This window comes from Pygocentrus nattereri, chromosome 17 (genome assembly GCF_015220715.1).
Source record: "Pygocentrus nattereri isolate fPygNat1 chromosome 17, fPygNat1.pri, whole genome shotgun sequence".
NCBI classification, from domain to species: Eukaryota; Metazoa; Chordata; class Actinopteri; order Characiformes; family Serrasalmidae; genus Pygocentrus; species Pygocentrus nattereri.
Genome location: NC_051227.1, coordinates 22,016,519 through 22,039,945, shown reverse-complemented (window position 1 = coordinate 22,039,945; position 23,427 = coordinate 22,016,519). Strand labels below are relative to the sequence as shown.

The 23,427-nt window shown below is 39.6% G+C and overlaps 1 protein-coding gene across 3 annotated transcripts in view; it reads right to left on the bottom strand.

The window, feature by feature from the left end:
- The window catches only part of stard13b (StAR-related lipid transfer (START) domain containing 13b), a 133,005-nt gene that overhangs the window by 95,025 nt on the left and 14,553 nt on the right, over positions 1-23,427 (bottom strand). Inside the window, exons 3-4 of one of the 3 annotated variants that reach the window (XM_017708618.2) lie at positions 17,097-17,267; positions 13,452-13,592 (exon numbers count right to left, since the gene is read on the bottom strand). In XM_017708618.2, the coding sequence (XP_017564107.1) occupies positions 13,452-13,592; positions 17,097-17,267 (312 nt within the window). Of the gene's footprint in view, positions 1-13,451; positions 13,593-13,790; positions 13,809-17,096; positions 17,268-23,427 lie in introns of those variants that run through there. The other 2 variants (XM_037546783.1, XM_017708619.2) reach the window with 2 other exon arrangements.

Below are 23,427 nucleotides of genomic sequence, written 5' to 3'. Positions count from 1 at the left end.
CTTTTGCCAATATATTCAACTCTATTTCTTTTTCTTTTGTAATGTGTTCCGTAATGTGTTTTCATTTTTCCTGATGGGTTGATATCGATGTAAAGGATCCTAATGATTTACTAGGTGACCTGTGACTGATCCTAGATGCATTTGATAGTTTACTAATTGGATCTAAAGGTGTTCTACAGGAAACTGGTCGTCTCTAACAGTAACCAAAAAGCTATTGCCCATAGGAAGCAAAATTATCTGGTTTAATGGTTCTAATGGTCTTTTTTTAGTAGGATGCACCAAAATTTGTGCAGTAAAATTTGCAGAAAAATGCATATTTAAGTTTGCTCCCTGTATGTTCTCTGTAGAGGATGTCTTAACAGATATTCACTTAGAAAATCAATAAAACATGTCATGTAATCAAGGGTATTGAAACTTTGTATGTTTAAATATATTGCAATACAACATGTTAAATGTAAGTAAAATGATGAAATATACATTCCATTTTTACATAGGATTATATACTCTTCAACACGCTGCTACATATACTAGCTACATATGCAGGTGGCCTCCTGTTTTAACCTGCGTGCTAACTTTTCTTTTACTGCTCTTGGTCCCCATTGCCCATGAAATATTTGCTAATGTCTGGAGTTCCCCTTACAATTCACTCAGTCTGTGCCTGTATGTTTTATTTGGCAGGCTTGTCTATCCCCAATCTCATTATTCACTGCACTACAAATGCCTGAATACATGCCTGCATTACATAAGTGCTCCATATGTTAGAGTAGACATTCTTATGGCTGGGCAGCATCTCAGTAAAGGTGCTGTGAGACCCCTCTGCAGTTTATCATCTCCATCCAAACCTGACAGCTCCCACTCATCTTTGCCCAGGGAAAGAGGAAAGGTTTTATGGAGCTTCATAATATTTGGAAATTCTTCTACGTTCTCTGTTCCTATAGCACAAGGGGAAGGAGAACAGAAACAGAAGAGACAGAACAGAAAGGAAAAAAGAGAAGAATGTGACAAAGGGAGAAGGGGGAGAGAGAGAGGCATGAAAAATAGAAGAGTAAAAGATCCTCCGCCCTGTTTGAAACATCTCTCAGAGGCCTCAGACAGGACAGATGTGTCCCTTAGAGAAAACTCCTCTCCATCTCCATACAGCAACAAAACATACTCCTCTATATTTAGCTGCTCTTCAGTCTCTCACAGTTTCAATACATTCCATCACAGCTCTGACTTATCCCTGAAACTGCACTCACAGTCTATTGATTTTATATTGTTTATTGACTTCTTAAAAGCTCAGGCTTATTATTCCATACTTGAAAATAATGTTCTTCTTAAATTTGTGAGTTATAGAAGTGTGTAATGGAAGTCTGGGCATATCCACACTGGCCACAGTGAAATATATTACAGTGTAAAATTCAGTGTTTTACCATGTTACCTATCACTGTATATAATATTATAGAAATATAATGTCACACCACAGCAATATTCATAACTAGATGCACTAACAATGAATTTAACTGATGTGTGCAGTCATATGTGTGTGTATTGAGGAGTTCACAATAGTTTCAATTTTATAACCATCATCATCATCATCATCATCATCATCATCATCATTAACCACGTAATCCAGATTGGGTCACGGTAGCAGTTGGGAGAACAGAGAATCCCAGGCAACCCTGTCCCTCGCAACTTCCTCCAGCTCATTCCCAGGGACCCCAAGCCGCTCCCAGGCCAACTTTGAGATATAATCCCTCCAGCGGGTCCTAGGATGACCCTGGGGTCTAGTCCCAGTAGGCCATGCCTGGTACACCCCCATTAGGAGGCATCGAGGGGGCATCTGGATCATATGCCCAAACCACCTCAACTAGCTCCTTTCAGTGCGGTGGAGTAGCAGCTCTACTCTGAGCTCGTCCCAGATGACTGAGCTCCTCACGCTATAAAGTAGAGTGTAGCCCACCACCCTGCGAAGAAAGATCATTTCCGCCGCTTGTATTCGCAATCACATTCTTTCGATCATTACCCACAGCTCATGACCATAGGTGAGGGGCGGGATGTAGACCAACTGGTAAGCATAAGAGCTTTAGGTTATGGCTCAGTTCCCTTTTCACCACTACAGTCCGGTACAGTGACCGCATTACTGCTGCTGCCTAGCCCAGCCTGGGGCAAGTCCTTTCCCCTTACCTGGAGTGGACATGCAATCCTTTTCCAGGCTAGGACCATGGACTCAGATTTGGAGGTGCTGATCCACATACCAACCGCTTCACACTTGGTAGCAAACCGCTCCAGTGAGCGCTGGAGGCATCCATGCGATCCAGCCAAAAGAACAACATCATAGCAAATAGCAAAGATCTTACCCTTTGGCCTCCAGACATAATGCCCTCCTGAATATCATGAACAGGAGTGGAGACAAGGTATAATCCTGGCAGAGTCCAATACTAACACTGAAAGAGCCTGACTTAATGCCGAGTATACAAACACAGCTTTCACTCCGGGAGTACAGAGATTGGATGGCCTGGAGTAGAAGCCCCAGTACCCCATGCTCCCAGAGGACCTCCCACAAGATATCTTGGGGGAAACGGTCGTAAGCCGTCTCCAAGTCCACAAAACACATGTAGACTGGATTGGCAAACTCCCATGCCCTCTCAACAATCTGCAAGAGGGTGAAAAACTGGTCCATTGTTCCACGGCTGGGATGGAATCTGCATTGTTCCTCCTCAATCTGAGGTTCAAGTATCAGTCGAGGTCTCCTTTCCAGCACCTTGGCATAGAATTTCCCAGGGAGGCTGAGCAGTGTGATACCCTGGTAGTTGGAACACAGCCACCGGTCCCCTTTCTTAAAAATAGGGACCACCGCCAGTCCAAGGGTACTGTTCTATGAGGACCATGCAATGTTGGAGAGGCGTGTCAGCCATGACAGCCCCACAACATCCAGAGCCTTAAGCATCTCAGGATGAATGTCATCCACCCCTGGTGCCTTGCCACTGAAGAGCTTGACAACTACCTCAGTGACCTCCACCAGGGAAATGGAGCTTGACATGCCAGAAGCCTCTGGCCCTGACTCCCATGAGGGAGTTATGGTTTTATAACCATAACTATCAATTTTAGAATTAAAGTTTTTTTTTTACATTACCTTTGTGACACCTTTAAAGCATAAAAGTAATTTTCCTATAAATAAAAGGTGTAAAATGGTTTCCATCACTGTCAGAAAAATGGGGACTGTCCAAGTCAGTAATGGTAAAATAATGTAAATTCACCATCAAAAGGTCCATCAAAAAGTGTTCACTTTCTCATGGGAAAGGTGCAGATGCAGATTAGTATAGAAAAATATAGTAAAAATAAAGTGATTACCAGCAGGATTACCTTAATTTTGAATGAAAAATATCTCTCTCTAAAAAATCCCCTCTCACCCCACAGTTCATAGCCTGATGTTCAGCCAATCTATAGAAATGTGAGTATGTTCTTTATTGTTACTACCTTGGGGTCTCATATTGGCACATTCTACAGAAACTAGGCCTGATTCACGAAGGTTTCCTAAGTAAAAACTTATGAAGGATCTTAAGACAAACTAAAAAGTCCATATGAATGTCCTTAAATACTGGTTAATACTTAAATACTGGGAAATACTTCAAGTTCTCGAAATAATCTCTTAAGGTCTTATTCTCTTAAGAAAATTGTAATATAGGTTGTAATATAGATTAGGTTGTCTGTTAAGGTTAGACAAAACAGACTTCTAGACTCTCATGTTCCTTCATGTTACATTTTTTAGGTTACCAATTTTTTATTTTTTATTTTACCATTTAACAGGTTTACCCTGTCTAGTTAGATTGTACAAACTAAGACAAGTACAAGACTCTCAAGTAATATTTTTTTAACCAATATTATATGTTCTTAAAATACAGAAATAAGAATTTTTTGAAGAATAAATTCTTAAGTACATAGTTAAGGAAAAAATGCACATTTTGAAAAGATTTTTTGTTTGTAAGACACTTCTGTGAATTCAGGCCTCGATCTGAAATTATTCTTTGTTGCTATGTAAAATTTTACAGTTTGACTAGGTCAGTGATCAATGTCCCCACTTTCTCTACATCACCATTTATTTCGATACCTGATTTTTGAGTGGACGTACACGTAACTCACATAGAACACAGACAATTAAGTCACCTATAATCATTTTATTAAATTCTTGTTTTGAAAAAGTCTTGTTACAATAGTTTTTCTCGTCTTTATTTGATGATACGACTTTAAAAAGAGAAGTAATCCAAAAATAACAAAAGCTAATCAGATGATGTCACAATCCTTAGCATTAGGTTACAGATTACTTTTCTAAACTGGCTACCAGTAATGTGTTTTTAAAGTAACCCTCCCAATCCAGTTTAAGACATTACTATAATGGTACAATTACGTTGTCTAACTAAATGTACTAAGTCATACATTTGAGGGTCCCACCCCAGTGACACCTCTGGTACACTGAAAGCGAGTGTTGGAGTGATGCCACAGAAGAACCACTTTTCGTAGACTTTGAATGAAAGTTTCCTTAAAAGACCCATTTTTATAAATGAGATGACTATAACCACTTTTACATGCAGCCTAATAATCAGTTAGTAATCAGACTAATAGCTCAATCAGAATAGAATACGTCCATTTATACATCTCAATCGGAGTAGTCTAGTCTGATTGAGGCCATTCGGAATACAATTTCTATAGACTAAACGAGGTGGGTAAACCTGTAAATAATCCATTAAATAGAAGAATAACAGCCATGTAAACGCCTGTATCCGATTATATTCCCAATCATAAAGTTTAAGTATATTCTGTGCATGTGTGTCGCGTCATAGCGAAAGTTTACATTCAACATGGCGGAGCAGAAACTGGTCTGCAGAGGAGAGGAAGTTTATGCTCTGATCTTTAAAGGATGGTGGTGTTCCTCTTGACCTTCTTTGAAAAGGACTTAAGAAGTCATTTTTTCTGAATCTGACATATTTTAAAGCAATTAAAAATTGTTTGATTTTCCATCATATTGTTGAGCAGAGTGAGCATAAGCACCTCAGTCTTAATCTATAATCAGAACGTATTCAATCGGATTGGCAAAAATCTTCAAATGCAAACACAGACAGTGCTGAGCCTCAAGTTTAAAGATTTGCCACATAATACAAAGATTCTGTACCAGTTAAAAGTTATTCCTAGAACTGTACATTAAAGCCAAGAACCAGTGAGGAACCTTTATTTTTAAGAGTCCAGGAAACTGTAATAAGTGTCTAGAGTTATTGAGAAATAACTACCAAAGGTCCTACCAAAGGCCATTTGACAGAAGGTCTGCTTGGGCTATTAGATGTGGATCCATCCATCAAACTGTGACAGTAGGTGGCTGGGTAGGAGTGAGCCTCTTGAACTCACCATGCAGAAGATAGTGAAGGAATGTAGTTATGCAGTGTAGCATGATGCAGAATTTTTGTCATGTTATAACAGAGATCAGTACAACGTGCGGCTATGCACTGCAGCTCAAAAATTCAGTACATGAAATGAATATTTCACTGTCTTGGCTTCTGCAGGTGAAATGGACTGGAAGAGGTTTGTGCTTGAAGGCTGAAGAGCCCGCATGCAGTCTGGGCTGTGCTATGACCTCAGATTACACACAAAAGTGTGAAGAGGCTGTATTTTCCTTCTTTTTTTCGTTACCTCATGTTTCTCTTCTGGCGTGTGCTGTGTGTGTGAACATTAGTACTCAGGACAGTTACTAGGCTTGGTGCCAGCACACTCCTCAATCCTGATGCTGGTGACAGGATCATGTATCACTCCAATGTGCAGGCATGTGCATGTGTCTTTGTTTTCATACATTTCCAGGACAAACATGTCCTGACTTTTTGGGAAAACCAAAGGAAAACAGGAATTCCTGGAAAGGGAAAACCAACAAAATGGTCCCGACTTTGTAAAAATCCTCTTTCAAAAGCTGCAAGCTTCATTTTTCAAACTGAAAGGGCAAAAAAATACTTTTTGATTGATGAGCTTAAGGTAAGGTTTGGAAAATCCTTGCATGTATGTACTTTCATATATATATATATATATATATATATATATATATATATATATATATATATATATATATATATATATATAATACATATTGACATATTATTCCATATAAGTACCTACATATATCTACATCTACATTGCGTACATAGATGTATTTACTTATTTAAAAGACATATGGGGCATATTATTATTGTACATAGATACTTAAATATAAAATCACTTGCAGAAGTTTGACCTGCCCTGGTCAAATTACAGATTTTGCTGACTTTCTAGGTGAAAAAATAACACATCCTCCACAGAGAACGCACTTAAATATGACATTTTCTGTAAATTGTAGCGCACAATTCTACCATACTGGAAAAAATCAATATAAAATACAAATGGCCAAAACTTGCCAAACATATGTTAAGTTCAGCAAATAAAAAGTAATTGTGCACCGTGAGCTCTGACATTATTTGTACATAAATAATCAAATTATAATGACTTATTTTCTTGCAATTGTTATCAACTTAATCCATACAAGTTGTTTGTACTGTCTTTGTACTGTCTAACATATTACTATTGCATACATACATTTATAATATTTATGGAGCATATTATTATGACTTATGTACTGACATACAATGGTAATATGTATAATCTTATGTAAATGTGAGTGTGAGGGTTTGCATTTTGTCACAGTGTCATAGTCATGCACATTCTCTAGTGAATCATCTTCTAGTGTAAACTAAGGTAAACGTCAAAGTCAAACACCAAGGATGGAAAACATGTTTAAGTATGAGTTAAATGCAAAGGCATACTGTTTACACAAAACATCACTCCTGCATTGGCCTGTTCATTAGAAAGCACTACAGTGTCAAACGTACTGGTACATACCAGCTGATGGGTCAACAGTTTGAGTCTCATCGGATATTTTCAGTGTAAGTTGTTGCTGTGAGAAACATAACTGAACAAAAGCTGATTTAAGCACCATACACAGCAATACTGTACAACATAAACACTTTTCCTACAGTCTCTGTATAATAATCAACATAAAAACAAAAGTTTGTACCTCCAAAACAACATTTACTTTCGTACAAGCCAAAGTTGAATCTGACATCTAAACTCTTAGAAGTTTATCTTGTAAATGACCTGCAGGAATAGACAGAAATAACTACCAGCAGATGCAGTGAAAAAGTGGAGTAAAATGGAAAAGGAAGGAGAGAAAATGAGAGAAAGCCCACCAACTTGACCTCTCCACCCTGCAGTATTTTGTCACTTTGCAGGGGCGCTCTTGGCCCCATGGCCCACACTGAAGTTCAGCCTCTGCTGGAGCAGAACAAATCCTGGCCCCCTGAGCTACGCTAGGCTCCGTAATCTATCTCCATCATGCTGAGCCGCTTAGCTCTCTGCTTCGACCCTTACCAGGACACCTGCAGTTAGGCTGAGCGCTAGCATGTAGACTGACATGGACCAGCTGCCAGCCACCCCTCCCATTCATGCTTTCAAATGGGAATTCAGGACAGAATAGAGGAAAGAGAAAGGGAATCTAGTAGAATAAAAAATTTTACAAATATTAAAATCACACAATTTCCCTTTCCACCAAATGCAGCCACACCCTATCATCTAGCTATTTTGCTTGGTGTTGCAAATTCAGTGAGGATCTATATATTCTGTGGAATTAATAACCAAAGTCAGTCAATATGCCAGTGTGTGCAGAAAGAGAAGCCAGTCTTTATAACACACCACTGAAAGGGGTAACAGTTGTTAAAAATAACCCAAACTAAACACATCATTTGTTCATTGTGTTAAAAAAAGGATTAAAAATTTGGACCAGCATCAAATCCAGACTGGAATTCCACAGACACTACACAGAAATAGAGCACCAGAGCTGGGGTAGGCTGTCTGTAACAACTGAGCTAAAACCACTTTAGCTGCTAGAGAGCTGATACCATTACCAAACTTTGTCTCAGCTAAGTTAATTTACCTGAAATATCCCAAGGTAAACTTGTATTGCATTCATAAGCTCCCTTTATAGACTTCACTGTGTTTTTCCTTATTGTATTGCAGCTGCAGTCATTCCTCTACTACGACTTTCAAATTGAACTTTGGTTAAAAATGCATTGCTAAACTCTTTTCTCACTCGAGAGGCTGCCCGGGCGCAGTCTCTTGTCATCTCAAGGCTTGACTACTGTAACTTGCTCTTGGCTAGTCTTCCCATGCAGGCCATCAAGCCTCTGCAACTCATCCAGAATGCAGCAGCACGGCTCGTCTTCAATCTCCCACAGCCACGTCACCCCACTGCTGCGCTCCCTTCACTGGCTTCCTGTAGCTGCACGCATCAGATTTAAAACCCTAATTCTTGCCTACAAAGCCAAAAATGGACCAGCCCCTACCTACTTGATGGCAATGGTGAAATCTCAAACTGTACCATGAGCCCTTTGAGCTTCGAGCACAGCTCGGCTTGACCCACCATCCTTCATGGCACATGGAAGACAAGCGTCGAGAATGTTCTCCGTACTGGAACCCAGGTAGTGGAATGAACTCCCACTGGCTGTCCATACAGCAGAGTCTTTTGCTGTCTTCAAATGCAGACTGAAGACACACCTCTTTATACAGCACTGAATTAAGTTCTTATGTATTGTATTTTATTGTATGGGGGCAGTCGTGGGCTGGAGGTTAGGGACCTGGCCCTGTGACCAGAAGGTTGCCGGTTCAATCCCCAGTGCTGACACTACATGACTGAGGTGTCCTTGAGCAAGACACCTAACCCCCAACTGCTTCTGAGGCGCCATGGATAGGGCTGCCCACTGCTCCAGGCAAGTGTGCTCACTGCCCCCTGTGTGTGCTCATGAGAGTGTATGTGGTGTTTCACTTCACGGATGGGTTAAACGCGGAGGTGAAATTATTAGTTCTGTATTCCTGGTTAGCAAGACTGCCTTTTCTGCTCAGTTTGAGAGCTGTGGATAGATCAGTTTCTATTGTATATTTTTGTTTTAAAGGAGTTGAGTGGATGGGGAGTGTATGCATATCATGGTGCTGGGCTGGTTCTTGGGCACTCTCTCTCTTCAATAAATAACCCAAGATGCACTAGTTTGGTTTTTCCCTGCTTTTGTTTCTGAAGGGCTTTGATGGAAAATATGTTTATTTATTTATTTATTTATTTAGATTTCTTTCAAATGCAGCACTTTCTGACATTAAAAAAAACATGACTCATTTAACAACTCAACAAATTTACAGGAAGTGTGAGATGACTTAGATATGCAGTCTTCACAATACTAATTAAAGGAGCATCTCATCACTGTGCAAAAAAAGACATGTATCTCCATTTTTTTTTATTTGTATGTTTCCACATCATTTGAAGAACTCTGTTATCAACAGAAATGGAATAAAACCTCTTTACATTAACTTGCGTTAAAAGTTAAGAATGTTTTGCCTTTTGTAAAATGTTCATGTTTTTCTGTGAAAAGTGATGTATTCACTTCTTGCTGTTACATTTGCCTTGAGCTCCATTGCAAAACTAAAGAAGCAAATTTCATTTGACATTAAGCTTGTCTTGGCTGATCAGCTACATTTGGAGTAAGGGGAAAATTGTGTAAATTGCGTTTTTTGCTGTGCACACTGCCACACAAACGATACATCTGTGTCACATATGAGGAAAAAGATTGGATTTGGGCCACTTTTACCTGCTGTGTTAATGTCTCATCAAATTGGTCTTTCCATCCTTACACTGCTATCAAGAAAAGATCAGAAAGGACCTCTAAAAATAGCTGGCAATGTGCATTACTGCAGAGAAAGCTCCTCACCTGAACCTTTGGCTGAAGAAAGAGCCTCATCAGTCAAAACAATAGACCTGTAAGGTGAAAAAGTCTCAGGACCACTTGGCTGTGAAAAAAGTCAATCCACTTGAACCTGTCGCTCCTAAAATGAGCGTTCTGTGTGGAGAGTTTCACGTTTCTCCTCTGTGAGTGGTGGACTCAATTCAGTGCAGGGCCTCCGAGTGGCTCTCTGACCCACTAAGCTTCTCTGAGAACCAGACTTAATTTTGTCAGAGTGCACAGAGTCAAATCATTCTATTACCCCTTCCAATCCAATTACCCTCTTCAACTCTCTTTCACACACTCATATACACACCTTCCCAATCCTTGCCAGAAGCCTTTAGCTGTGTTCCCATGCACCGCCTCCAGAACGTACCTAGCAGTGCCACGCTGTTCAGCTATGCCAAGATTAAACAAACACATCTGGCCCTGTTCTCCAGCCGGACGGAAAAGGACAAAATTCCCACAGATATCGTGCTCATTTAGACCCACTGTTGCTCATCTGATAGTGTTTGGGGAACAGCGCATTGAGAGAGAAGGCTTTTGAAGCCCTTTTTAAGAAGTCCACACAGCCCTGAGCATGAGTAATGAAATGAAGTGACAAAGGGACTGGAAGTAAAGCAGCTGTAAACTCCCTGGCCTTGCTAATGGCCTAAACCCCCTTACCCTGCGCCGCTCCCGGAGGAGCGCTGGGGGAAACAAGAGCAGGGGAAACAGAAAGTAACATCAACACAAGAACTGGATTTCTCTGGTGGCCTGAAACAAAATGTCCATGAAGTTGGAGTACATGAGAGAAACATTCCCTTGGAGGAAAAACAGACAGAAATCTGATGTCAGTAATACTTCTAATCCTTTTCTTTTGTTTTTCACATTAATTACATTAACAATACGGGAAATCCATTATCTCCCAGCTTCCCTTCATTAATAATCTATAATCTCTACTTAAAAGGGGAATGTTTTTCAAAAATTCCGTACAATTCAATTGTTGAGATGTATTTCGGAATGGTTTAATATGAAAGAGTTCATTGTAGAGAGACGTATCTACTCAGATTCCTTTACTGTGGTGGTGAAAGGAACCACAACAGCTGCGACGTAACTATAGACCTTTTATTTACTACCCAAAACCACCAGTGAATCTACACTTATTTTATATGTTTATGTAATGTTGATAATGAAAAAATAGGTTATCAGTGGGGACTATTTTTACCTTACAACACCCTGCATGTATTTAAAAATATATTGTAGGCCAAAACCTTCTCCATCGGAAAAATATTGCCATATTTGTAACTATTCAATGTAATAACTTTCTGTGAGGGAGTCTTTTAGAGGCATTAAACACATCTGACTCTCTGGTTCCTATCAGCACCACTGCAAACAATTCTAACTCTGTAAGTTTCTCTTGAATGGCACATTCACACCAAACCCCGCTGAATGACTCTGTTTACATCTAAACCTTTTAAGTAAGCTGAAATCCTGAAAAGAGAACTCAACCTATTCAGAAATCTCATTCAAACTGCAATTATAGAGCACAGGCTTGCGTGACACTGATTGTTCCACTTCATTCTTGCGGACAACATGCAGTCACTCTAGTTCACGATTTGAAGTAACAGTATAAAATGCTGCAGTGCATCTGTAAACATTATTTAATAGACATAACCTCCCAGATAAGAAACAACAGCAGTCAGTAGTGCAGCTGCTCTCTCTTCAAATTTACAAGTTCTCAACCACATTTCCTTTCACAAACCAAAAATGATTTACTATTCCAGCTCAAGAAACAGACAGTCATTTATCAGCTGACATTAGCAGAATGAGGAGATTATCTTGAATGACAAATGGTTAACATAACTGCGATAAAGCACACTGCGCTGAAATTTGAGCGTGTGCTGATGGCCTTACATGCCCCATCTGAAACGAGTCTGCATACTGTCACTGTGAATTCATTAATTTCATTCCCCGGGTCAGGAGGAATCCTGTTTGGAATAGGGAGATGAAATCTATTTAGGACAGAGTCCGAGAGCCTTACATCTTAAGCCAGCGGCATGAGTTTGTGCCCTGCTCTTAGATTCAAAGCGCTCATTATGAAAAACTGTGCACACCAAAGCTATGCTAACTCATCACATGGTCGATGCGCATGTCCTGATAGATTCTCAGTTTATACTACTAGAGTATAAGCTATGCTAACTCATGGCCCATGTGTCTGTCCTGATACATTCTTTTTGTCAGTTTATGCTCAGTTTGAGCTTCAGACAACTACACAGCTCACCACATGGTTGATTTGCGTGCCAAAATAAACTCAGTTACAGTTAACTAAGCTATGCAAACTCATCACATGGTCAACATGCAAGTCTTGATAAACTCATTCTCTTAGCTTGCTGAGTACACTTACCAGCGCTAAGCTAACTCATCACAAAGTAAATGTGCATGTTATGATACATTCTTTCATTTCGTTTATGGTAATATAAGAACAGTCCACAAAGCTGCCCTGCTAGGAAAACCAGCCTAGACCTTTGCTTTAAAATCCAAAGGTTCGCTTATGTGATCAGTGTGGCAGAAATAATTCAATTCGTCAGCATTCCTCTCCATCTGAGTCATCAATGTCTTGTGGTCAATGTGAAAGTTCCTTCTCTCAGTTTATGTTAACATACTGCAAGTACAGTTCAGAGAGCAGACGTTAGCTCAGATATACATTTATATTTGAGACATTTATAGACATTGGTTACATTTGCACTGTAATCATTTTATTTACTGTCTATTATGACAAAAAAAAATACATGTCTACTGTTTTTTATATGTAATGTTGGTAATGATAAACTAGTGGTAAAAATGTAAAATGTTTTAAGCCAAAATCTTGTCCCAAAATGCTAATATATGCTAACATAACAATGTTTCATATGCATTCGTAACCATTTCATGTACTGACTTTCTGTAAGGTGGCTTTAAGAGGCATTCTGTTAAGATGTTTGGAGCCAGATTCACAAAAACTTTCTTAAAAAAAAAAATTTTGAGAAGCTTCTTAAGCCAAACACTAAGAAGTTCATAAGAATGTCCTTAAAACTTGAGAAGTTCTCAAATATTCTCTTAAGATAATCTTAATTATATTCTGAAGATCTTAAGAAGGAAGGAAGGAGGAAAAGCATCAAGCCAAAAAATTAGCACACAAGAACTAGATGTGAGGATGGAAGAAACAGCCAACAGGAAAATGAAGATGTAGTAAGTATGGATCGATAGACGAGGCTGGGCAGGAGCAGCAGAGACAGCGTCTGAATTTGAATAACTGAGATGCTCACCTCGTCAACTATGTCGTAAGGTTAAGGAAATATTTGAGAACACAGCATTTTCAAGAATACCACTTCTTAGAAAATGAGAATTCTTAAGAAGTTTGAAAAATACCAATTTCTCGTAACTTTTTTCATAAGAATGAGGTTTAGAAAAAAAAACACATTTAAGAGGATTTTTTTCTTAAGACATTTTTGTGAATCTGAGCCCTGATTCCTATCACAACCACTGTGAACTAGTCAGGAACTAGTCAGAAAATGTTGTGAAGAACAATCAGTGACTACAGTTTAAAATTGAATCTGGCTGAATGTTTTTACTAAGATACGTCAGCAGCCAATAAAGAGTCAAATCTCAGCCTCTTACCTCTGCCTTTCTGGGACATGTTCTGGTCACAGAGGAAGTGTCCGTAGAGAAGATTCCCTGGCCGTGGCATTCCTTCCATTCTGGTCCTCTGGCCATGTTGATGAGGGATTGCTTTCCCTCTGTCCCCAACGCTGCTGCGCTCTGCAATGACAGCGAAACTACAGTCAACATGGAACACAACACACGGTCTCTGGAGAGGACTTGGAGAAAGAGGAAATCAGGGCTGAGGTCAGCAGCCAGGGAAAGATAGAAGCTGCAGATCTGATCAAGGGCAGAGTAGAGAGAAAAACTGAGACCACATAGACAAGAGATAATTTACAAAGAGCTGAGGAAGATGACCTTGTCAGGAGACACCTTAGAGGAGACCTGCTGTTGCTTGTTAAAGCTGGTTATGGGTAGCCAGAAACGGCTGTTGAGATATGTGCCTCTCGAACCGTTTCAAATGGACAAAATGACACAAACAGACCAACAGGCTCCAATTGAAGAGAAGTCGTTCTTTTGGACACTCATGGGCAACCAAAAGCCACTTTTGTTTTCTTCTGTGAACTCTAGTTATGGGGGGGTGGTGTTGCAAGCTTCAATGAGGGATTTTTTTAGAACTAGCATTGAAAGTTCCCAGTGGCAAGTTCCCAACACAATGAACCTCTGTCCTCAAGTCCCACCAGTCCAGTGGAGTCCCTGCCAGACTGTAGCATATCATCTGAGGGCAGTCTAACTCATTGTAAAATGGACGCCATGTGTCTGCATGCAATGGTCCTGCCAAAGACGCTTCAAGAAACCCAACATTCTTCCACCCTGTGACTTTGCTACATCACAAAAGCCACGATTGTGTCCTCCAGACAGGGTCCCTTGGGACAAATATCAATAACTCTGCCTCATTTCATGGTGCAGGGCTTATGAAATATTTCCAGGGGCTGATGTCGAAAACGAAAGTGCATAAAGTATGTGCGCCACATGTCTGTGTCTGCGCTGTTGATTTACATGATTTTCTTTAGACTGCTTGGATATAGCTGCTATGGGCCACCTGTTGGGGGAGAGCGGGTGTGTAATCCAGCTGGATTTCTACTTCATACCACTCCAGTAATCGATTAGAGTTCTAGGAAGCATGACCTGTTATATATACCGGCTGTGTGTACTGTATTTGGCAGAAATACTGAGAAATACAGCTATTCTTCAGCATTCTTCAACGTCTGTACTTCATGTCTTAGTATTTCTCTCATGGCACATCACAAACACATATTTGTATATTTATACTTAATAATGGAAAAGTATAATTGATTGTGCTTACAGACAATGATGAATCAATAAATTCATATCTGAAGGTCCACAAATAGCTTCAGACCAGTGGTTTGCTTAAAGAAACACTAGTCAAAATGAATAATGAAACCACTGCTACATCTCTTGTAAACATATCTACCTGCCTCCTACCTTAGTGCTGCAGTAGACTCTAGAGTGAGACTTTCAAGTTTACAGCCTAGCAAAACCCCCTTTGTACAATATTTCTTGATGGTGGGAGAGGGTAAGCTGTTGTTTTTTCCATTAGCTGTAGCTGGTAGCTAACCTCCAGCTTACCCCACTTATCCCAGAAGGATAAGTGGCTTAGAAGATGTGTGTACGTGGTAGCTAACGTTAGTGCTGGGAAGCTGAATACCTGATTGCAGTCGCAAAGCTGTACACTCTTAGAAATAAAAGGTTCTGTGCAGGTACATTTTTTTCGCTCATCAAGGTACAAACAATGTAAACATCACCTCAAAGACATAACAGTGGTTTCAAGGTCCAACTGTGTACCTTAAATAAGTTTTCCCAGGCAAAAAAAAATGCATATTCGTACCTTTTCATAACCAAATATTTTAAAATAGAACAATAAAATAAAAAGCCTGGAGATGAGACAGGGTGTATGGAGTCAGTACAACTTAGAAACTTAACAAGGTAGTCGGCTATTTAGACACTGTAGGACATCATGAGCTACCCTAGGCTCAAGGAGGACGCAGGAGGTAGGGTTCAGGGTTGCAGCAGCCATTTCACTCTATTTTTCACTCCAAACCAACACAAAACAAACCAAACAAAAATATAAAACCTATACTGGAAACTTTTCAGTGGCTTCACACTAGACTTTTCTCCAAAACCAAAGATGAGCACTTTTCAGGGCTCTTTACAACTAGACTTTTCAATTCTTTTCTCACTCGGGCTTTTCAGCTCTTCACTTGGTCTCTTCTTCTGCTGCTCATCCCTCTTTCTCTCATTCCCTCTCAGCTCTAAAAGGTGTGTACGTTGCCAGCCAGATCAGCCTCAGCTGGCTGTCATTAAGGGCACCTGAACCGGGAGGGAAATCACCACCTGGATCCAACTTGAGGTGTAGTGAAATGGCCATGCTGCGGAACAGGAGCTCTGCCGCCAAGGCCCTGCCTTCCTGCCAGCTCTCGCAACTGCCATTGGGGCCATAGATACCTCATCTCAGATTGGTGGTTAAAACTTATCTTTGCTATCCGTTCTGTGCTAAAGAATCACTATTTTCTTCATGATTTTGTTCAATGAAGAAGGCAATAGCAAAGTTCTTATAGGAAAGTCTGTTGACACGGTGGCTATCTGCAATGCCGCCAGCCGGTTAGCCAATTTCTAGCCATACAAAAGATGCCTATTTCTTTGAATAGGAAACGAGATGAAAAAACTGAAGATCAAATTACTGTTTAAAAACATATTTGAAGTCACCAGTAAAATCTGACAAAGCCTCATTTATAGTTTGTAGCAATTGGCTCAGCTATTGTGCTTGTGCAGGTCTTCACAATGAAGGGAACTTTCCCTGTTAGCACCACAACATTGTCAATACTTCTCCACTTGCAATGTAACCAGCAATCTGATTGGCTCTTTTTACTGAAGGGTGGGGCTTTCTCTGTAAACAAACGCATGTTTTTACCAGTGACAGGTTTCTTCATTTATATTATATCATAGTTAATGCTAACTTGGTCGTATGTATTGGCCTGATTAGTGGCTCAGTTAGCAGACATAATTGAATGGCACCACAGAGATTCCCAAAGGCTGTATGATCTATTTCCATAATGCATGCTGGGTACTGTGGTGAGAGAACATAAGGAATTCTGTCAAATAACATATTAAACGCTAATTGTAGGTTGGAATGGTTGGGTTAATGACTTTGATAGCATAGTGAAGCAATTAGAAGCACCTCTACAGTGCATGTAAAACTAGAATACAGTGAATGGAGGAATTCACGGTCACATTTTCAGAGAATTATTTCTATTATCTAATATATTCTCTACATACACTGCCGTATTTGCTTTCAAGTACATATCATTAGCTACCATAAAAACAAGAGCCTTGCTTACAGTCTTGGTACAAATAAATACATTATAGTTCTGCCATCTGGGGATAAACTGCTAATGTCATTCAAAAATGCAATTTACACAGTAATGCACGTCCTTAAATGATTACATTCCTCCAAAGGAATTCGGAGGGAAAGGGCCAGGAGCTGACGGATCCAGAATTTTGCATTTAAAACCATCATACAATCTTATGAACACCACTTTACACAATATTACAACCCTACGTTCTGAAACAATACTTTACTTTCCAAAAGTAAGAAGCTCTGCGTTGTCACATTTAAAACAAACAAGAGACTCCGCCTCTAACCTGCTGAGAGGTTTTGTCATTGGCTGTGTGTCTCCGGGTAGTGCCGGGTGTGTCTGAGGGCGAGGAGCCAGCACTGAGAGCTTCTTCTATGTCCAGGTTGAGCTGATCCAGTTTCTTCATGAGCTGGGTCATGGATTCAGACCAGGGAGACAGCAGAACCAGAGGAGACTCCTGCAGACAGAGTGCAGCTGTGAAACTCCAGTAATCAGTATGATATTAACTGATTAGAGGGAACAGACCAAGTTCAGGGTCAGTATGACATTTATTAGAAGGGCATTCCCCCTTTACAAGCCCTGCTATCAGCTGTCTTTTGAGTGGAGGGTTTTAAAATGTGGCTTTTGGAGAAGTCACAATGTTTGAATGTCTGCATTATTCAAAAACTGAGGTGTAAGAGTGGTTTGATGTGAAATGGTTCATTGTAAAGCAACTTAGTGCCTTTTCTTTGCAGTGGTGGTGATGGGAAGGTGTCTACAATGTAAATATAGCTATTTTCAATATCCAAAGTATAGTTTTTATTTACTATCCATAATGACCAGGGCACCAACATATGTCTTAAGAGTCTGCATATAAAATGTTCAGGTCAAAATAGTGGAAAATCTAAAAAAAAATGTATTTCTCTGCCATGGATGGATTTTGAAAATACATTTTATTTCAATTTTTTATCATAAACTTATCATAAAGCAACATCTCAGGCACCAGGGTACATATTCTTATAAGACCCCCTTCGCACCTGGCATTAACATGCATCCTGTGTGATGTGATTATAAGTGGTAAGTACAGGTGTGAATGGGATCCAGCATGCCTCGGAGACACACTGATCACCTTCAGAGGTGGTCAAGGATGCATATGACTTCATAACATTTCTATTGTGAATGCTAAAAAATCCCTATGTGTCACTGACAATGTCGAAGGACTGCTTTAATCGGTACTGTCATCACAGCAGAAATGAAAGGAGCTGCATTGCTTACTTTTTGTATCTTATTCCATTGGTTTATAAGTTGCATTAGCATTCCATGTGATGTAAATGTTTGTAACAGCTCACGCAAATACATGAACAGGGTCAATGTTGTCTGACAAACGGCAGCATGAGACAGATGGAGTAAACATGCACTACACCCTTCCTCCAGTCATAAAATCCAAACTGCCACTGGAGACACATTTGAGACACTGAAAAATCACTTATAAATAGGACTGTCCACTTGTGATTAAATTTCTCATGAAAGTAATAAGAAAGTAGACTGTAAAAAGTGGCTTGCTGGGTCAAATTTAAAACATTACTTCATGTGGTAACAAGTACATTAACCAGTTTTAGTCAGCCTAAATGAATGGCCTTTTTCAGTCAGTACAGTTTTTTAAGTTAAATAAAACTAGTTCAATTGCTTGTTACCACATGAAGTATTATTTTAAGTAGATCTGATGAGACACTTCTTACAGTGTATGAACAGGGCAATAAAAGCTTTCTGAAAGGTAGCTTTTAAAAGCATTATGTCTGGTTCCTGTCACTACCACTATGAATAATAATTAGGAAGGTTCTCTACAATGAAGCATTTCACATCAAGCCACTTTAAATGACAGCCGTTTTGCAAAAAATGCAGATATTTTTGAAAAATTGGTGAAATTCCCCCCATCAAGGTCTAGTTTCTGTTCATTCCCTGGCCAAACACAATATCATGTTGAATGTAAGGTTAACCATGTCGTCACTAACACTGCAGGGAAACGTGATAGTCTCATGTACCTTGTGGACCAAAACAAATACAGAGGAGCTGACTGCCATGTGGGCCATACATAGCTTGTCAGCATTCCTCTCCTTACAGCTTTCACTACTCCCCTGACACCCCCACCAAAGGGTATAAATAGAAAAGCCTGTCCAGCACAGAGACATCACTTGTGTTTGGGAATCTGTAGAGTCCAGGGCTATAAATTAGCAACAGCTACCTCAGTCACTGGGCCATAAATCAACATGGCTGCCCCTTTCACTTCTCATGCAGGAAGAGGAGTGGGAAAAGGATGGAACGTTTGGAAGATATCACAGAAATGCTCTGGTGCTAAAGACATGCTACAGGCAGAGCTGTTTGAGAGTTTTCTGGAATTTGCTTTGAGGGGAGTGATGTGTGTGTGTGTGTGTGTGTGTGTGTGTGTGTGTGTGTGTGTGTGTGTGTGTGTGTGTGTGTGTTTGTGTGTGTGTGTGTGTGTGTGTGTGTGTGCTTGTGGGAGCCCTGAAGCAAAGAGCTCTCTGCTCATCAATGCTGCCTCTCATCTATACACAATCCTGCTATTGATGGGTGTCATGCCAAAGTGGAATGTATTTGTCAGAGGCAACTTAGCTACAATTTTTTGGTCAAGGGCCTGAGATTAACTACAAGTCCCGTAAATTCCTGTGGAATGCGGCGACGTTAAGACCCATAACCAATTAGGCTCCAAATGCAGGGCTTCCTTTTGAGAAGGACATGCATGGAAGTCACAGTTAAACACTGTTTTTAAACACTGTAAGTGTCTTTCACATAAGGGACTTGGGAGTTGTCAGAATACTTTATAGCAGTTCTTGCTGTAAATAAATGTTAATATAATGATATTGTATTCCAAGTAAGTTTGTATTCAACTTTCAATCATTTGTATTCAAACGAAATACAATATGTAATAAGGTACAAGAATTTGGTCCAAAAGTGTCTGTCTGTCTATCTCTATCTCTCTCTCTCTCTCTCTCTCTCTCTCTCTATATATATATATATATATATATATATATATATATATATATATATATATATTTGCTTGTCTACAGTACTGGGCAAAATTCAGAGACTTAAATTACTTCATTTCCTGTCAGTTAAATCTCAGTACTATTCCGGATAGGGTATTCATTTTTGACATCAGGAAAAAAGCAGAAAGCATAAATTTGACAAATGACACAGAAGCCTCAACAACTAAACATAATATCAAAATTATTAGAATTTAATATGTCCATGCTTTGCCTTTAATACAGCTTCCATTCTTTTCAGGAAACATACTTTTAGTTTCTCAAAGAAATCTACAGGAATATTTTTCCACACCTCCACAGTTCAGCCTTACTGCCTGGTTGAATTTTCCATGTAATCCCAAACCCTTCAGCAGTAGCTACCTATGAGTCTAAGAACCTATTAGAAAGCAAGACCAGTGCTAGCTGTGTGGCCAGGAGAGCCTGTTCTGGCACATTGAAGAGTGAACAGGCTCTTTCTAAGGGTCAAATGTCTGACCTCAACTAGGAGAAAGTGGCTGGCTAAAGCTGAAGCCAGCAGGAATGACCAAAAGCTGACAAAATCCAAGAGTGACCTCTGAGTCTCACGGTGGCCATGGGTCAAAGCCGGTAAAAGGAGGACCAGGTTGTCCTCTGTCAGGAAGTTAGCGTCAGTCTGCCTTGCTTCTCTTAGAATGACCAACAAGCCTCTTGACTTCAACAAAAGAGTAGACGTGTTTATGCTGGCCAAATCTCCACGTCACCGGCTAAAGCTGAGACAGACACTTGACCAAGAGCAATCCATGTCAATTTGGAAGAATAGAGGAGAAGGGTTGTTTCTCCATTTCACTCAGCAGACCTTGGTGTTTTTCTTTCACTTTGAGTGCTAGCTTATTTAAAGAATGTGCCACATTCTTCTTCTTTTATAAAAGAGGTTTACTGCAAGAAATGCTAATGTATCTTTTTAAATGATATCATCTTACATCTAGTATTCATATCTTATATTTCTGTGGCTGTTTTTGAGATTTTTGTAAGAATATTAAAAGATTTGCATTTTTTCCTAGATTTTTTTTTACTTTTATTTTGCTTATTTCAAGAAATAATACAGATAAATTTGGCTTTTTTAAAGAAATAATGCTTCAAAGTAGAAGTACAAATCTAAAATATAAGCTGCACTTATTTTTATTGTACTTCACTGTGTATTGTAGTTTATTGTATTGTATTGTTTGTTATTGTATTGCATTGAATGGCACAGAGTTCTGTGTTCAACTCTGTTTCTTTTTCTCTCGGTGTCTGCAGTGACATTTTGTTTCTAGCAGTATCTGAGCTCAGGACTGTCTTTTTCTCTAAGCTACTGGTAACTAGCAAAGATACTTTCTCTAGATTGACAAAGCACTTCTTGTAAGTCGCTCTGGATAAGAGCGTCTGCTAAATGCTGTAAATGTAAATGTAAAATAAGCTAATTAAATAAAATATATATTTTGTGTAGATTTAAGATGATTTCATTTTGCAAGGTATTTTTGCAGTGTTCATCTCTTACTTCCTACAACTGCAACTGCCAACACTATTCCTTAAATGGAAACGCAGTCATGTCATACTTGCGTCCAATTGGCTCTGGTCACGGCAGTGTACTTAAGGTTGCACTTGCTCTGCTTGAAAGTTCATTTAGATAAAATGAATGAATATAAATCTAATGTACAAAACAATGCATCTACTTCAACAATTTTGATATAGAGACAAAGTGTGAGCTTTTTTGACAAATGATTTTGAATAAATAATAAAAAATACACAAGGGGGCCCTCTGATGGCTCAGGGGCCACAAACTTATTCTACTTGTAAACAGAAATGGCCCTGGTGGGGGCTAATACAACAAAAACAGGCAGCATTACGCAACCATCTTCAAGCTCCTCCACACACTGAAGCCAAATTCAGAAACAGATAAAAAAGCCACAAAAAAACTTTTTTCGGAATCGCAGAATGAGTGGAATTCCTGACTCGCTCTGTCCTCTGTGTTGAGACAGTAGCCTCGATTCATTTTGACCCCTCATTCAGGCCTGTCCATCGTGGAAAAAACTCCACTCACCATGGCAACTGGGTTGGCATGAGTCAACCCTCCAGATCAAGTCATCATTGTTATCTTCAGAAAAGGACAGAATAGGAGAGGGCCATAACTGTATCACTGCAAATTGGCCACATTGGGAACCACGGCGCTGCCTCTTTGACATGCAAATGAGGAGTTAAGTGGCCGGCTATGGCTCTTCACTGGGCTGGCAGCCATGGCCGTACCACCCACTGAGAGTGCCACGAAGCTCTGTGAGGACAGCCAAAAAACGGACACCAGCCACTACTAGCAGTGCTTGTTTAACTGCATCAGATCTGGGTCATGGACCATGTTGAGGAGGTGGAGAAATGCCTTTCTTGAGGACATGTCATTGCTTCTGGGGTTGCTCTTCAAGGGCTATCTCATTGGAAAAAGGCGTTGTGAAGGTCAGCTGGTTTGGAAACCATCATGTCTCAGAGGGCAGTTGTATTTATGGCATTGGAACACCAGGTGAAGAACATTTGGAAATAGTGCCCTCAGATGGTGAACATGCGGTGCTGCAGCCATGACTTCTTATGAGGGAAACTCCACTGATTTTTCCACATTTTTTCTTTGTATGATTCAGTGAAGTAAACGGTAATTCAGAGTGGTTTGGTGTGAAATTCTAGAGAAGCGTCAGAATTGGTGATGGCAATAGTGGTGGTGATTGGAACCAGAGTGTAATGTCTCTGAACCCCACATTACAGGGCATTATTACATGGATTAGACTCTAAACACTGCTACTACCTCTAGATATGTTTATAGTCCTTGTGTTGTAAACTACCTCATTCCACTTGCCATACCAGATCTCATCTGTCTTATATGGTATATAAATATGCAGTATATATACTTTACTCCTACTCTCTCATAGTTTACTCTAATTTATGTATGTTTATTCTTTTTTCCTGCTTAATATATTAGTTTATGTGCAATTATCTATTATTATTATCTATCTATCTGAAATGCTTTTAAATAAAAAGGCTATATTTGCATAGTATACATTGCAACCGCTGACTCATGACCACTATATTCAATATTTTTCACTACAAATTAGCATTTTACACCAAACCAACCAGAATGACTTTGCTTACATCTCAGTGATTGAAATATACAGAGATTTTGAAAAACAAAAACAATGGAAGTCTCATACCCAAGATCCACAGCACAACTGCACAAAATGCACTGAAAAAATAATGTATTGAATTTTTGGTTTGTTCAAATGGGTAACTCATTTTAACATGAATGAATACGTGTAAGTAAACAGAATTTAAGTAAACAGAAAGATCAAACTGTGCTGATGTAATATATCCTATTCATGTGGAAGTAATGTAGACATTTGTATTATTAAATTCAATCCCTTACTTTTTGTGTTGTACAACACACACACCAGAAAACATCTGAACGTCATTCATACACACAGCATGGTTTACAGTCTCTGATGGTCACCATATTACACCCCCCACACACACACACACATTCAAAGCCCCTACAGACACTGACTGAGTGAGTGATTCATGCTGGAATTTCTTAAGCAGGTGCAA